Raw genomic sequence first — 16,285 nt, forward strand, 5'->3', positions numbered from 1 at the left:
ACCTTGTTTAGTTTCTGAATAAGCAAGTTATTAGTGAAAAAAACAGGAGGGTTCAGAGCTTTTTAAATCAGGCTAGAAATTGGATATTAAGAAAATCCTCTGAAAAATCTTTGAAATGTAAATATTGTGGCATGGTGGGTCCCGGGTTCAATTCCCTTTTCTGGAGTTTGCTCTCCGTTAAAGCATGAAGTCTGTATGAACTACTAAAGTGCATATGTTGTTGCAAGACTGTAGAGAAAAGCTCATTTGGAGAAAATTTGACTTTCGACTTTTTTATAATGTAGATTTAAAAATAAGACGTCAAGGGAGAAAACTCTCAACATTGACCTCTGTATATTTTCACCTGTGGTGTTTCTCCTTAAGAAGAATGTTTTGATGTTACAACAGTGACACGGCTGACTAATCAAATGTCCTGTAATGATTTTGGATAATTAGAATATATATTTTTTGTTGTCTATTCCGTGCGTTGTTGAATGAAAACAGAGATCCCTTACAGCTCTCAGTCCCCCATCGAGGGCTGAATCACACTCCTTGAAGGCACAAATTTGACCCGCGAGACCCCTGGTCTTTCGCCCACGTATTCAAAGGTTAGTGTAAATGTGTAAATGTGCTCTGAGGCAGTGGTCGGGGCTGGTCTAATGATGACGCAGATTAGCAGCAATACACGAAAAAAGCACACCTTTGGGTGACACCGGGAAGGCGAAAACATCGATATTTCACACAATGGTCAATGTTAAGATTTTTCTCACATCTTACTATATGTCAGTAGTAAAAACAAAAAAGTCACTCTTTGCTCTTTTTTGTAATTCAGGAACTCGGCCCATCATACCGGCCAAAAAACAAAGTTGAATATTTACAGATGTTTGTGCTAATAACTATTTATTTTTTATTTATTTGACATTTTAATTAACCAAGAAAGTCCCACTGAGATTAGGAATCTCTTTTTCAAAGGAGCATTAGGAGGTCATATTTACGGAAATCAAAAGCTATTTCAATCAAAACAAAAAGTTATACTTTAACATAGGGCCATTAGTTGATAGCAGCTTCAAAATTCTTGCATCCATTAAACCTTTGAGTTTTTGGAGAGTTTCTGCTTGGATTTCTTTGCAGAACGTCAGAGTAGCCTCCCGGATCTGCTGTTTGGATGAAAACCGCCTCCCACCCTCAGAGATGTTTTTCTTGAGACTCCAAAGTTTCTCAATAGGGTTGAGGTCAGGGTCAGATGGGGTCCACATCATGAGTTTCTCTCTTTTTATGCCCATAGCAGTCAATGATGCAGTCAGTCAGAAACTCCCCATATTTTTCACATTTTTCAGAGGTCATTTTCACACCTTCAGGGAGCCTAAAGGGGCCGACCAGCTCTCTCCTCATGATTCTGGCCCAAAACATGACTCCGCCCCCTCTTTACTGACGTCACAGAGTTGTTGATGATGGAGTAGTGGATGGTGGCCATTCAGCAACCATCCACTACAAAGCATTGTTCAGATATTGAACGGTACCCAGCCCTATACGTGACCTAATTGGGGGACTTGTTTAGGAATTTTAAAGATTTGACAGTATTTTGCACATTTTTAGAGTATTCAAACAGGCATTTAACCTCTGATTTGTGTAATAATATCATCTTCAAAATCATTAAAAAAATCCTGAGGGCCAGAGCTTCTATGCTGGAGGGCTGGATTTTGCACTCGGGCCTGACGTTGCCTACCCCTGCACTACTCCATCCATCTGACCATCCAGGGTTACACGGCACTCATCAGTGAACAACACTGTTTGAAAATGAGTCCTCATTTATTTCTGAGCCCGTTGCAACTGTTTCTGTTCATGAGCTTCAATTAACAGTTTGGGGGAGGCTGGACAACTGCAGCCTCTGGAGGGTCCTACACCTTGATGTTCGAGAGACTCCAGAGGCACCAGCAGCTTCAAATACCTGTTTGCTGCTTTGTAGCAGCTGTTCTATTAATCTGATGTGTTTGTCTGGCAGAAGCCGTTGCCTTTTTCTGAACAAACCCGTGTGCTCTGAATCATCCACAAATCTCTTAACAGTACGATGATTATGCTAATCTTTCAGGAAATATCAAAGGTTTTCATACCTAGTCCAAGGCATTCAACTATTTCACGCTTTTCATTAGCAGAGAGATCCTTTTTCTTTCCTATATTGCTTGTTGGTCTGCTTAATAATGTGGAAGGTCTTTTATCAGTAGTTTTTCCCTTAACTGGGCTAAACCTGACAACTAATCATCACAGGCGTCTAAGATTGATGTCAGTGATTCAAAGAACCCTGAGACACAATAACATCCATGAGTTTAATTGAAAAACTTGTTTTTTTCACCTTTATGGTGCTGAAATATCATTTGCATAATCATTTGGAATGCAGTGGAGCTGTTGTTATTTCAGCTTTTTTTTTTGCTGTGTTTATCAATGAAACTGTCAATAGGGAGTAGCTCAATATTGTGTGTAAAGTCACACTTAACATACATATACATATTTACTCATATTTGTGTCAAATCAATTTGAAGCCTTCATTCTGTCCATTTATCTCATTTAAAGTACACCATCTTTCGTCGCCACGCCGTGAAATGACTCTTGAATTCCAATTTTTCTTCACCATGTTTTGTTTCTCAAAGTGCATCAAATGTGTTCCGATGCGGCCAAGCTGTTTTTTTTTTTTTTTGCATCTCTTCATATTTACTTATTGTCTGCGCTGCCCCTTGTGAAAATCCATTCCCCCCAGGACCAACTCTTCTTCTTTCAGAGTGGAAAGAGAATATTAGCATGGCCGTCCACGCTGTAGCCCGTTAGTAGCTCCGCGGCCATTGTCCCATTGTGCCGCGGGCCCGCTTTGCATAACCGAAATCAACTCGCCGTCGTTTTCGAAAGAGCCCCGGAAGATTGAGTATTGTGGAGGGCCAGTTAATTTGGATCCCGAGCGGCTCAGGAAGTGGAGATGAAAGGACCAATCATTATTTGCGAGCCTTTTGAGGGGGCTTGTTTATTTGCATACAGAGCGCTCTGCTGTGATCTGATCTGAAGTGGTCACCAGAGAGACGCAACAGCCGAGCGTGCTAAATAATAAGCGTTGGCTTTCCGCGACACGCTGCGCATAGGAACAAGTTGATTTGAGTTTCGTCCGAGGTTTGCTTTTGGAAACGGGAATAGCCAGAGGGCCCTGAACGCTTTGTCAAGCTTTTAACCAATTTTGTTGATCCCTCACCAAAAAAAAAAGACCTTGTTTAATTGTGCATGTTTAAATAGACCTGCGTATTCAGTAAAAACACTTGCCCAACACTTACTATACTATACTGGGCTTTAAAGGGAATATACAGTGGGGTGCAGAGGTTTCGTCACCTCGGATCAGAAGTTCTATTAATGAGAACAATGAAGCAAGGGGAAGAAATGAAATGATCTCCAGAAGACATGAAGTTTCAGAAGACACGTGCCCATGTCATGCAGAGTTAAGGCCTAGTGGTCAATATGACAAGTATCACAGCTTTAAATGCTTTTCTAGACAGACTTTCAATTTTAGCTTGAGGGAATTTTGCCTTTTCTTCTTTACAAAAGTCTTCCAGATCTAAGAGGTTTCTGGGCGGTCTTGCTGCTACACTGTTCTTTTGAGGTCCATCCACAGGTCTTCAATGACCAACCAACCAACCAACCAACCAACCAACCAACCAACCAACCAAGAACAACAATCACAATAGACATTAATAAATACAAACACAAATGTACAGAAAAACAGCAGTCAGTGGCTATGTAACGAAAGCTTGTCTGAAAAGAGATGTCTTCAACCGTGATTTAATAACACTCAACTCAGTGATGCTTCCAAGCTTCCAAGCTTTTTGTATTTCCACTTGGGAGTGACCAGGAAGGTGTGTTCAGAGGAGCGCAGAGTTCTGGCTGGTTGGTAGGCCGCTACTAATTCGGTGAGGTAGATCGGGGCCAGACCATTGAACACAAACATTAGGACCTTAAACTCCACCCTAAACCGGACTGGGAGCCAGTGGAGATAGCGGAGGACTGGGGTGATGTGCGAGCGTCTGGAGGTGTTGGAGAGGAGACGTCGATTGAAGAGTGATTGGTTAAGTCCAGTGTAGAGGGCGTTACAGTAGTCTATCCTCGAGTCAGCTCGTGCCTGATGTCTAGGTCAGGAGACTGTCAGGAGACTGTGAAGGCCACGGGAAAACCTTCAGACTGCACTTCTTTACGTCGTCCATTGTGGATTTTGCTGTGTCTTTGGGATGATTACCCATTTGTAGAGGCCATCCACTTCTTAACTTCAGCTCTGGGTGATTGATCCACCCTCAGGCTTTTAGAGGCAGTTAGAAGTTCTTGTCCAATCAAGGCTTTAAAACTTTACAATACAACAATACAACCTTAAAATCAACTTTGAAACAAACCGGTGCCGAGAAGCTAAAACCGAGTTGATGTGCTCATGTTTTTTGTTCCCAGTTAAAAGATGTGCCGCAGAATTGTACCATGTCCTTGTCAGAAACATGTCATTTCGTTAATCCTGCTTATTCAGTCCGCCTTGCTCTTCAAACGTCGGCCCACACTCTTGACGTCACGTGGAGATTCCCTTGATGTTGTCATGGGTGTCCAAACACTTTTCATCATGGGCCGCGTATTGGAATGTCGTGGAAGGCCACTGTAGCAGGGGTTTAACCGTGCAACCACTAATTGTGTAACTGACATGTGCTAACTAAGCAAGAAGCCTGAAGGCCGTCAAAAACTGGGCCGCGTTTGGCACCAGGGCCGCACTTTGGGCACCACGGTTTTACAATCTTACAAGCATGTTGCCCCGATCCTGTCCAAGTCAAACATTTGCATTCAATAATATCATCAGACATAGGGGTATTTTCTACAATGTTTCATAATTATGTCCACTACAAGCCCGAGTGAAGCATGATATGGGGCACTTAAAGTCCAGCGACATCTTTGGATTCATCCTCTCATTCATCCTCATCTTTCAGAGCTCAAATTTCCTCTTCTACAAATCGTTCCTTGCTAATCGTTTGCAGCTACTGTTGTTAGCTCTTTCTAAACCATGCCAAGCTGTCCAAAAGCACTTCAAAAGACTAAAAAATGTCAAAAATGTATACTGTTGGAAGTGCATTCGTCGTAAAAGGCAAACAGGTCAAAACTCGATTCGTATTCCATGCTCCACGTTGCGAGCTTAGCCTTTTTGCCTCAGAGTCGTTTTTTTTTCTTGACCAATATTTTCAAACGTACACAAGCCTCCTTCTTCCTGCCATTGTGTGCCAGCTAAATTCCTCCCGAGCAGGACGTCGCGGATAAAGCGTTCCCCGTCTCCACAGGAAATGACCGCCCGGCTGGATGTGACAAATGGTTGCATTGTTGGAGTCGTTGTTTGCGCTCGGTTTGAAAATGCTTTCTCTTAAATCACTTCTTTGGTAAACGGTGCCATTTTCTGCTGCCTCGCGTTTCTGGGCGGTCTCGTGTCCAATTTCAAACTTTTTTTTTTGTCTCTCTGACAGAGTAAGTGAAGTAAATAGTGGAAGGATACTCGTGATATGTGAAAGAGTGAGTGATTCCTTACATATTTGACATAACCAGAGGTGGGAGTCGGAATTTTTGGGACTTGAGACTTGCTTGACCAATGATCCAACAATATGTTTTTAATTTATTGCGCTTTCTATTCTTTCGAGATGACAAAATGCCTGTAAGTGTTGGTGGTTTGTTGGCTAAAATTGAAACACAATCACTATATTTAAGAAAAAGTTCAAGCTATCGTCAAGACAACTTTTACACACTCTTCGAAGCGTCCTGGAAGGTACGAAGAGACTCATGGGTGAAGCAAATACGCAGAAAACTTTACACTACCTTATTTATGTGATTATAATAATATAACCCATAGCATATCGTCGCTGCTCCATGCTGTACCGCGGAGTCTCTGGATCACACTAGGACACTTGTTCTCTGTAGTCTTTTTTTGTGCTGTGGTTTCGCTGCTACTTTAAAAAAGGTCTTCATATTCTGATTTCAGCGCGAGCTAGGTTTATCCCCCTGTGTCTCCCGGACTTCACCCAAAGTGCGCGGTAGTCTTTTAGTGGAGCGTGTTAAGCTTGGATAAAGAGCGTTGATATTGCAATCTGCATTTTAAATAGTGGTCAGTGTGTTGTGAGAACTTTTTCCAGCCCCTTTAATTAGAGCAGCGGGTAAGTCTGACCAGCTATGAAGCAAAGGCGGGGAAAACAGTATACGAAGAATGGAACAGAAGATTTCAAATGGATAAGAAATACAAATGTGGAACCAAAATCAACCATTTTGACCAATGCTTTGTTGCGCACCCAAAGGTTAGAACGGCAAGTCATGTCAGTATCCAACGGTGACGCAGCAGCTGGTGGGGCACAAGTAGTACAGACAACAGCAGTGTTGAGTAACGTTACTTTTAAAAGTTACTGGTAACTGGAAAAGTCGTTTGCGTTACTTTATTATGAAGGTAATGCATTAGAGCAGGGGTCAGCCGAGGGCTACTTCAAGAACATCTTTATATTGCCTTCATTTGTCGATCTTTTTTTTCCGATGTGGAATGCTCCAATAAATTTGCTTCTGAGCTTTATTTTGTATGTGGACAAATTACTGCTAAAGGCAACAATAATGAGCATGAACTACAGGCATGAACTGTCTACGTATAAAAGCTTAGCTTTGTTCGCTTTATGTAAACAGTTTGTCAAAAACTGTGTTTTTTCAACAAAAAGGATGTCTGTAAAGGAGCTCTTACGCTTTACAAAGTGCATTGAACACTCAATGCACTTTCAGCTTGATTTAGATTGATTGTACAGCTTTCCTCAAACACATAACAGCTACGAGTTTGTTGATTATTGGAAAGACTGATCCTGCCAAAAGCTGTGTTGTTGTTTGGGAGGGCTAGCTTCATCATGGTTTTTCTCTTTAGCTTCATCTGTATTGTCCTTTTTTCCAGTAAGTTAAAAATAATGTAAGTATTTCCATAATGTCAGTGAACGCAAACTAACGTGTTACTGATTTGAAAAGGAAACTAGTACTTTATTACCTGCAAATGCAAAAGTAACTTGCTACTTTACTCGTTACTCTGAAAACGTAATCTGAGGACGGATATCTTTATTCTGTGTGTGAGTGTGAGTGCATAGTAAAGGGTAGGGGGTGTAGGTGTGTGTGTGTATTGTGATAACTGTATATATATATTGGAATATATATTGCACCTGTGTATGAAAAGCACTCTATAAATAAAGATTGATTGATTGACTAAGTAGCGAGTTACCCCCAGCACTAAAGTCAACAAAATTGGAGGAAGATGTAACCGACTGTGTCTGGAGGCAGCGTGAATCTTCCTTACACTGAAACAGCATTTTCCATTAAAAGCAAATTTTCCAACTAAAAATATAGAGAGAACACAATGCGCATGGCCATACCTCTCGTGCCCCACCCGCCTATCAGGTAAGTTACAGTCCTTATGTGCCACATGGACACAGCATGCTGCTGCCCTCATTTGCAGTCGGTCTAGTCACCTTATTCAGCCCCGCCGGTGCCCACTTTTGCCCACTTTATCCAGATGATAGAAAACCAAAGCAACCTATACAAAAAAAATGTATTGGGGCAAAAAAGGCACAGAATGAATGAGCCCAGGTCAGTGTGTGCGGGACACCGGAGTCTCTCAAATCATTGGAAATCCCTATCATCATCAAAAAAAGAAGTTTTTTTTAAATTTATTTAGTTGTATTCATATTGTTTTTGTTGTTTTTCCCTTGACCACACGTAACTGGTAGCCAATATAAAACACAATACAAAAATACAATGTAAAAAATTTGAGTTGGATTTAGTCAAAGCTATGACCAAGAAAGGGGGGAAAAAAACTGTACAACGTCTACACTTAATCTTAGTAAGTTATTTCTGTACACATATTTCCTCCTCCCCTCATAATCCGTCAGATTGCACATTACCATAACTTTTTTGCGCCGCATGTGTTTTTTTTTGCAGCTCTAATTCCCCCAAATGAATCATTTTGTCTTGGCGCTCCCCCGGTGCCGTGCCGCGGTATAAATAGCTGAGCGCTTTCACCGCCTGAGCAGGTGAACATTAGCCGCGCTCCGCTGAGGACACATGATGATTCAGACCAATTAGACATGCGTTTTGCTAAAGGAAAAGCTACATCTGCTGCTGCCGCTATACTGTGGGGGCGGATGACAGATTTGGTGAACTTCAGGCTTCAGACTTCAGGCTTAAGTGGACCCAATCCGATATTTTTCATCCTTTTTTTTTTTTTTTTTCCCATATGTGACTTGTATCTGTGCTAATGTTCAAAAACAACCCAAGTTAGCTTTATTGTCACCGCGTGTTAAGCGCGTACAGAGAATCCAAACTACATTACTGTCGAACCCTCGGTGCAATCGACTGTAGTTTTTGAGCAAAGAAAGGACTTACTTTTATTGAACACGCACTGCAGGACTGGAAGATTGTATGTTATCGTGACAAGGCTAAATGGACCAACTTTATAGCACCGAGGTACATCTCTCCTGTGGCCCCATCACTCCCTGAAATTATGTGTTTTTGCCATCTCAGGTCGAGCAAAACTCTCGTCCACAGAGATATATATAAAAAAAAAAAACAGAGAGACCCAAAAACAACGCAATTGAAAACATTTTCCCCCCTTGCCATGGATTATACTTTATACTTTGTGCTCCGAAATCCGAGTCTATCCATCCATCCATCCATCCATCCATTTTTCCTTTGCCGGGTCGTTGGGGGCAGCCGTTGGAGCTGCCCAAATCACATTGCACCAGCCCCTTATGGCTCCTCATGGTTCTCAGGCCTGTTGGTCTCTCATAAGGGGTTTCTGAACCGCTCTTTGTCTGACCCGTCACCTTGGACCTGTTTGCCATGGGAGACCCTACCAGGGGCACGAAGCCCCCGACAACAGAGCTCCCAGGATCATTCGGGCGCTCAAACCCCTCCACCAAGTTAAAGTGGCTGTTCCAGGAGGGGTAAATCCGAGTCATACAGTGCCTAATCTTTCACAAAGCATCTCAACGGCCAGGTTGCATTCATCCGACATACACTTCATCAATATACGACAAATGCCATGTCGTCATCACTGGAAATTATGAATGAAGTTGGCATTGGTGTAAAATACAGTATTTTTGTCCAAACTTATCTTCGTTGGACCCTGTAATTCTGTGCTTTATTTGTTGTAGCATTAAATAAATAAAGGAGTAAGTAAAGGAAAGAAATACAGTATATTTATTACGCACTGTTGTGATTTTTTACCTGTTCACAAGGCGAAAATGCACCAGAATGCAGGAAATTGCACGCATTAGGTAGTTTTTCCTGTGGGAGGACCCCCAACACCTCCCGAAAGGGATTGACTCTCGACGCCCCAATTATTCGACTAAACGTTACGGCCTTAAAAGTTGACATAAGTGATGCTGCTCGCCTCACTCTCCTAACACTGGCCTTCACAAACACATCGCTATGCCTCGCACAAGGTCCCAAAAAAACGTTGACCTTTTTAAAACGATTAGGTTGTAAATGTGTCTATGTCTATGTCCATCAGTTTCGTACAACGTTTGGGCTTGCGTTTCATTCATCCGAGGGACTTGCAAAAAAAAAAAAGGCTGATTTCATGTTTGTCTCTTTCAGATAACTCGGCCGACATCGTGGTGAAGCAGGGCCCCTTCAGTCTGGACGACTCCCGGGACTACAGCGTGGCAGTGAGGGTGGGCGACGGAGGGAGGCCCCTGCTGACCAGTGTCACCTACGTGGCCATTAAGGTTCGTATGTGCTCTAGGCAAACAAATTGATATGTTGGTGTGTAGACTCTCAGTCAAACAGTTAGAAAAACAGGTAATATGAACAGATGTAAAAGCTTTAGTCAGGCCTTTGCAACATTTTGAGAAAGAGCGGTACGAATAACTATAATCAAATTGAAATTGTTATGTCAAAGTCTCAGTTGTACAAGAGTTGTCCATCGTAGACAAAAGTTCCTGAGCCGTCATCACACTGTGTGAAGTAGACAAAAGGCTCAATTACGCTTCCATTTCGTACGTAAAGAGATCCAAGTGTAATTATCGTCCCTGTATCTGTGCTTCCCCATGTTTCTAAAGCTCAGCCTGTTTTACCAAAATAGTCCAGAAAAAGAGGTGAAAGCAGTGATGGTTTCGTTGCAAATTGCGCACGTCACGCTCTGGGTGAACAAAGTGACCGACGGAGTGGACGGACAGAAAGCTTCATGCGTTTTGAAAGTAGAGCATAGTCTTGAGTGTTGGACTTACAAGACATTTCAGCTTCCTTGAGAGGCTGGGGTGGACCACGGTTTGGGAGGTCAGGGGATGGAGAGAGTTCAGCTTTCTGACAACCTGCTGAATGAAACAGTTCTTCCGTCTCCTAGACACAATCCGAAAACTCCGTAGTCCAGCCCCCGAAGGCAGCGCACTGAAGAGACGCCGTGTTTGGTCTGTGCGCTCCATGGGGTCTTTGATAAAACCTTCTAACCCCCGTCCTCTTCTATGCTAATTCCAAAACATAATCCAGTTATTAAAAGCCTGATGCCGCAAAGCCCTAGTTAGAATATTCCCTGTTCATTGACAAAAGGGTCAACAAAACAATACCGCGCTCCCCGGAATTGACTTCAAATATGTGAAGCCACCGGGGTGCCAATTACTGTAGACGTACAGTAACGTGCAGTTCGCCGGTCCTCTCTGTGTCTGGATTAGTTTCTGCCATACATCGAAAACTTATCATATAGCAAGTACACTTGGACAAACCCAGCTGAAAATGTGGAGATTCACAGGGCACTGACCTTGAATGGACAAGTTCCTATCAAGAGCTTAAAGGGATACGAAAAATCCAAACCTTTTCCAGCTCCATTGTCAATTTGCTTCATGGTTGTTTCTTCAACTACTGAAGCACAAGTCGGTGTTTCCTGGATTCTGTTGCGTAATGGGCAAAGGTATTTAATAAAACTCGAGATCGGGCATGAAGTTCGTTGACGTGGCAAAAGGCACCATTGATTAGTCAGCATGCCTGTTGTTAAACATGGCGGGTTGTATTTAGTTTTTCATCCAGTCTATTTCCCATTCACAGACAATATTGGAAACTATAAAACATGACATATCAATACCAACGAATGCATCCTGTGAATAAATTCCCCCTCTGATCACCATACATGTTGCAGGCGTGTCGCTGTGACCACAGGAGAGTCCCGACCCAGTGTAAGGCGGCCGCTCTGAGGATGGGAGTCAGCGTACACGCCCTCATCGCCATCCTGCTCTGCATACTCACCATCCTGGGTAAGGAGTGTTCGACTGTGTTTTGTCTGTTTGACTGCCGATGACTGTCACAGATGAGGCCATACAGGGCTGTGCTGGTGGTTCTTGAAGGCCTTAAATGTCATTATTACATTGGATGAAAATGGTCATTCACTTTCAATTTCTTGTAAAATAATGGCATTGCTCCTGTTTTTTTTTTTCAATTTCCTCAGTTTACAGTTTGAGGATGTTTGCAAATCTAAAGAAATGGCAAACAATGGCATTAAAAAGCATGGAATTTGAATAAGAAAACCTGTTGCCTAGTTTATATGCAAATGCTGTTTGACTTTGTTGCTTTAAAATGATGCACATTTATATAACCCTCTCATCGCTATAGTGCATTCGTACAAGGCAAGATGCAAGGCCATATCACTAATGCATTTACAGGTAGCGAACTGACATATATTTACTGCAATAATCATGTACCCATTTTTTCATTCCCGCCCATCGGAGCATGTGCATAAAGCAGGGATGGGCAAACTGTATCGCATAGGGTGCTACCATAGACTGTAGAATAAAGATTAATAAAGATGGATTAATGCTGCGTTCCAGTTAAGTCGGAAAATTTAATGTTTTGGTGAGTTGTGGCGTTCCATTTGTCCAGGTTGGAAACATTGGAGATGGATGCTTCATAATAACATTGAGTCAGACAAGAACGGTTATTATTATAATGGTAGTATAATGTATTTATTATAACTGCAGTGATATTTCAGTTTCATATTTTCCTTTTAACTGTTAATTGAGACACTAGCAACAGAGCAGTGAAGCTCATCCGTTTCGACATTATTTTGAGTACGTTTGAATGCTTATTTGGATGGATCTCTAGTAAGTAATAATTGTCATTTCATTTAAGTGAATCAGCAAATTAACGAAGAAATGTTGGGAAGAAGTCATTTTTATTCGATCTTTTTAAGCTACTGACAAAGATAGAGTTAAAGCATAGCAGTCTGACTAATTTCTCATTGACATAGATACAGACGGCATCTCTGAACTCGCCCATATATGGTCATGTTTGAAAACAGTTTATTGGGAAAACAATTTGGACAAAAATCTAAACTTTCTCTAATTATTCAAAAAGTGTTTTAACAAATGCTGAATTATGAATATAGTTTTCTACACAATAAAGATACAAAGGAATGGAGAGGAGCAAAGTGGTTCAGCAGTCCATAGATACATAGATAACGGAGAATGCTAACATGATGCTACATGTTAGCATCGTGCTAATGCTAACGCTAGCTAGCACAAGCTACGACTGCCGTTTTTTCACTTCTACTGAACAATCTGCTGTGGAAAAATACCCATATGGACCCGATTTACATTTGACTTTATTTGTATGTGATAAATAATTTCATATTCCACCAGAAAATGGCTAAAAAGAGTGGAAAATTGTGTTTCCCTAAAGATTCTGTTTTCCCCTCGACGAAGCCACGCCCCCTTCTATGACGCAATGCCGTCTGTATCTATAATATGGTCGGCAACAGTTTCAAATTGTTTGCCGCTAACTATAGCTAAATAAGGCAGTTTATTGAAGCTTTACACTTGTTACATGTCAGGTAGGGCACAGTCATCTTTAAATGCACCTTCTCGAATTAGTTCCTGTTGAAATTTCCTGGATTTGTCTGGAAATTCCGACCTCAGATCAAGTGGAACGCAGCATAAGCGCCGGCGGCTTCCCCGATAGCTGACTGAACCTCATTCCCGCTTATAATTTGGCTTTTTTAGAACAGCAAAATAGGGCCAAATTTATGAGATGTTGTGCGTGCTAAGACACACACATGGAGGTAAGAAAAATATCCTGGTTTGACTGAATAGCAACACATTATTTATCAAAATAATTATCATGTTTTCCGCTCACATTGTGCACTCATTGACTTAATCAAATGGAGTCATATTTTGTGCTCAAGCTATTCCTTCAAAAACACCGAAGGGCAAAACGCAGACGCGCTCCTTCCTTCACTTGTGTGCTGCTATAAATACATTTTCCTTTTTTTTTGCCTGGAACTTTTTTTTGGCTCCTGGTGTTGTTAGTTTTATGAATAATGCAATAGCGGATGTTGAAATAATGCCCACGGTCGAACAGCTTAGCATTCTCTTTGATACCGCACCTTAGCCCCCTGCTCTGGTTAGGTTTATGGAAGAGGGTTGAAAAAAAAAAAGACTCTTGTCATGTTGCCAGGGCGACAGACTGGATATAGTTGGTAGAATAGAGATATTACGGGAGGCTGGGGAAACAATGGAGAGAGAAAAAAGAGCAGACGTGGGGTGATGCATTTGGATGCAGCCTTTTAGCTCTGCTTCGGTCCTTATTTGATATTTTTCATGTCTTGTTTTGACAGAATTTGATGGTAAAACGAACTGCGTGATGTTAAATGAAGCGCCGCATCCGGAGGGAATTGTAAAGATATAAGACATCTGCACATTTTTAAACCACATCCAGATGTCTTCCATCTAAACTGATCAATCTGGATTCAGAGTTCGGAACTGGAAGTCATAGATTTAGTGTTATACCATACCATACAAATCTGCCATTATACTGGCGCAAGGCAATAACAGCCATTGAGCAACATTTGCCAAAACAGTGTGGAAAAAAAGTACAGCAATTTTGTTAAAACATTTTTAACCTTTATCTAAAGCAGTACTAAGTAACGCATGCCCCTAGAGGCCATAAGCGTCATTGCAGGTGTACAGCAAGTTAGTTTTTTTTTACTCATTAATTGTCCTTGAGAGTAAATACTACGCTGACAGAAAAGACAAAGGGGTTATTGTTCATCCAGTTACACAATGGAGATCATTTTTTCACTCAAACTTGGCTGTAAATGCTGTTTAAGTGGTGCTCGACTGCAGTTAGCTTTGCCCGTTAGCCTGTTGGCTTCTTCGTCGTGATTCCATTTGTGTGTATTGCGCCTCTGACCCGGAGGCAGCGAAGTTACAAGTTTGGTTTTCTGTCCAGACACACCAGGGGAAGGTGAAAGACCCCCTCCAATCATCCCATTAACCTTTGTATTACCCCCCGAGAGACTACGGAAATAATTTATTAAGGTAAACAAGTTACTTAGTACTGCTTTAATCAGGTAAAAACTCATTGAGATTTACAAATACAAAAATACATCTTAGGTGAAACATCTGCAACCACCACGGCTTTGTACCAATTCTGTCAACTTCAATTTCAAAGAGTTTGGAGAGACCAACTTTCAAAAAGTCCCCTGGTTAATGTATTCCTTTTGTCCTTTTGTGTATTCAAATGTAAATGAAGTGATGCCACTGACAAAAGACGGTTAATCAGGCCATTGAGTAAGTCGGGGATCATTTGTTTACTTATTTTTTAAAGTGATAGTCTGTGAATATTTTACAAATTTAAAAGACTGGGTATATGTATTTAGTGCCTGGGCCTGCAATATGACGTACTGTAAGTATTGAATAGTAATCGTTTTCCCTTTGCAACTAATCAGAATCCCCAGTGCCGTAACTTTGACCAATGAGATTAGCGTTCCTGTGAACTGATCTGTCTGGTCCAATCAGGAGAGGAGAGGGACGGAGCTTGAACATTTCCATTTGAAAGTTTGCTCTCGCTGTCGTCATTTTGCAAACTAGGAGTGGCTTTCTGGTCCAATAAGGAGGGGAAGACGGTGGGACTTGATTGTTTCAAATTTCTCTCTCTCTCTCTTTCCTCATTTTGCAATCTTACAGACTATCACTTTAAGAACAAAGGAGCTGAGGTACAGGATAAAAACGGCTGTAAATCATAAAAATATTGAGCATAGTTGTTCATGAAGTCATCATGAAAAGGTTAAAAACTGCACATAATTATTTCTTTGAAAAGAGGGAAATATTGCAGGTTATAATGTGCAGTATATTGATTACTGTAGTATCAGCATATCATGAGTGATGTATCACGTATCGAATCGCGAGGTACCCAGAGGTTCCACTGGTATGGGATCGGAACCCATCATTACCCCCAAGCTGTGCCCCAAATACACATATTTATTCAAACCTATAAAACGCATATTACTCTACTTTACTTTACTAGAACAATGCCAGGGAAATCCGCGGACATCGGAAAAATAGAGAATAGAGATGGAAGTGAATTGGGAGGGTATGTGATGTTTGAGATGAGGGAGAAAAGGAGCCTTGGAATCTTCTTCATTTGAACTGATCAAACCGGAGTGGTATGTGGATTTGCCTTTAGAAATGGAGTCCTTGTACTGGGCGATGTGCTCTGTGTACTGTGCATGTCCTTGTGAATAGAGAGTCCACTTTTCTGTACAGTCTTTGGAGTTGGCGGCCTTTTCCTTTTAACTGGCCAAGAGTGGGAGTGAACCAAGGTGCAGTGTAAGTGAAAGAGACAGATCAAGTTTTGAGAGGAGCCAGAATGTTGTGAATGTTATTGAGACTGGTGTTGCAGTGTGAGATGCTGTACTATTTTTTTTTCAAGCTATGCAAATGAACAATATTGTAAAGGAAGCAATACGTGGGGTTAATTATACCAGCCTGCATTTATGGACGTTATCATCTATCTTCAGTAAGAGTCTACGGCAGTCGGCACTGCTTCGCTCCCTTGTCTGACAACGCTACATGTATCGATGGATATGAACAATCAAGATGTGTAGGTGGTATTATGAGAGCTAGAAACAAGTTGGGGCAGCAACCAACAGTTAATCTTCAACTTTCTATTGTCTCAGCTTTAAAAGGCACAGAACAAATATCCTAAGAGCCACAGTAGAATGTTTTTGGCTAACTTCCTGTTGGCTAGCATAGGGTAAAGACCTCTTCCTGTCCACATTTCAACATAAAAATAAAAATGATTAAAAATAGAACTTCAAAGGTGCCCTATGCAACTTTTTATGTAAAAAGTTTTTCATTCATACTATCTTGTTTTTACATTGAAATGTGGACAGGAAGTAGTCTTTTTACCGTACACTGTCCGACAGGAAATTAGACAAAAACATTCCGTGACAGAATGACAGAAATCCTATTTGTCACAAACC

At 41.4% G+C, this 16,285-nt stretch overlaps 1 protein-coding gene across 1 annotated transcript in view; it reads left to right on the forward strand.

The window, feature by feature from the left end:
• cdh5 (cadherin 5) overlaps positions 1-16,285 on the forward strand; it is a gene marked incomplete at its 5' end in the record, with an annotated part of 106,027 nt that overhangs the window by 68,668 nt on the left and 21,074 nt on the right. Inside the window, 2 exons of the mRNA XM_079559328.1 lie at positions 9,634-9,764; positions 11,168-11,282. Coding sequence (XP_079415454.1) covers positions 9,634-9,764; positions 11,168-11,282 — 246 coding nt within the window. The remainder of the gene's footprint in view (positions 1-9,633; positions 9,765-11,167; positions 11,283-16,285) is intronic.

The sequence above is a fragment of the Gobius niger genome (genome assembly GCF_951799975.1).
Source record: "Gobius niger genome assembly, chromosome: 7".
Classification (NCBI taxonomy): domain Eukaryota; kingdom Metazoa; phylum Chordata; class Actinopteri; order Gobiiformes; family Gobiidae; genus Gobius; species Gobius niger.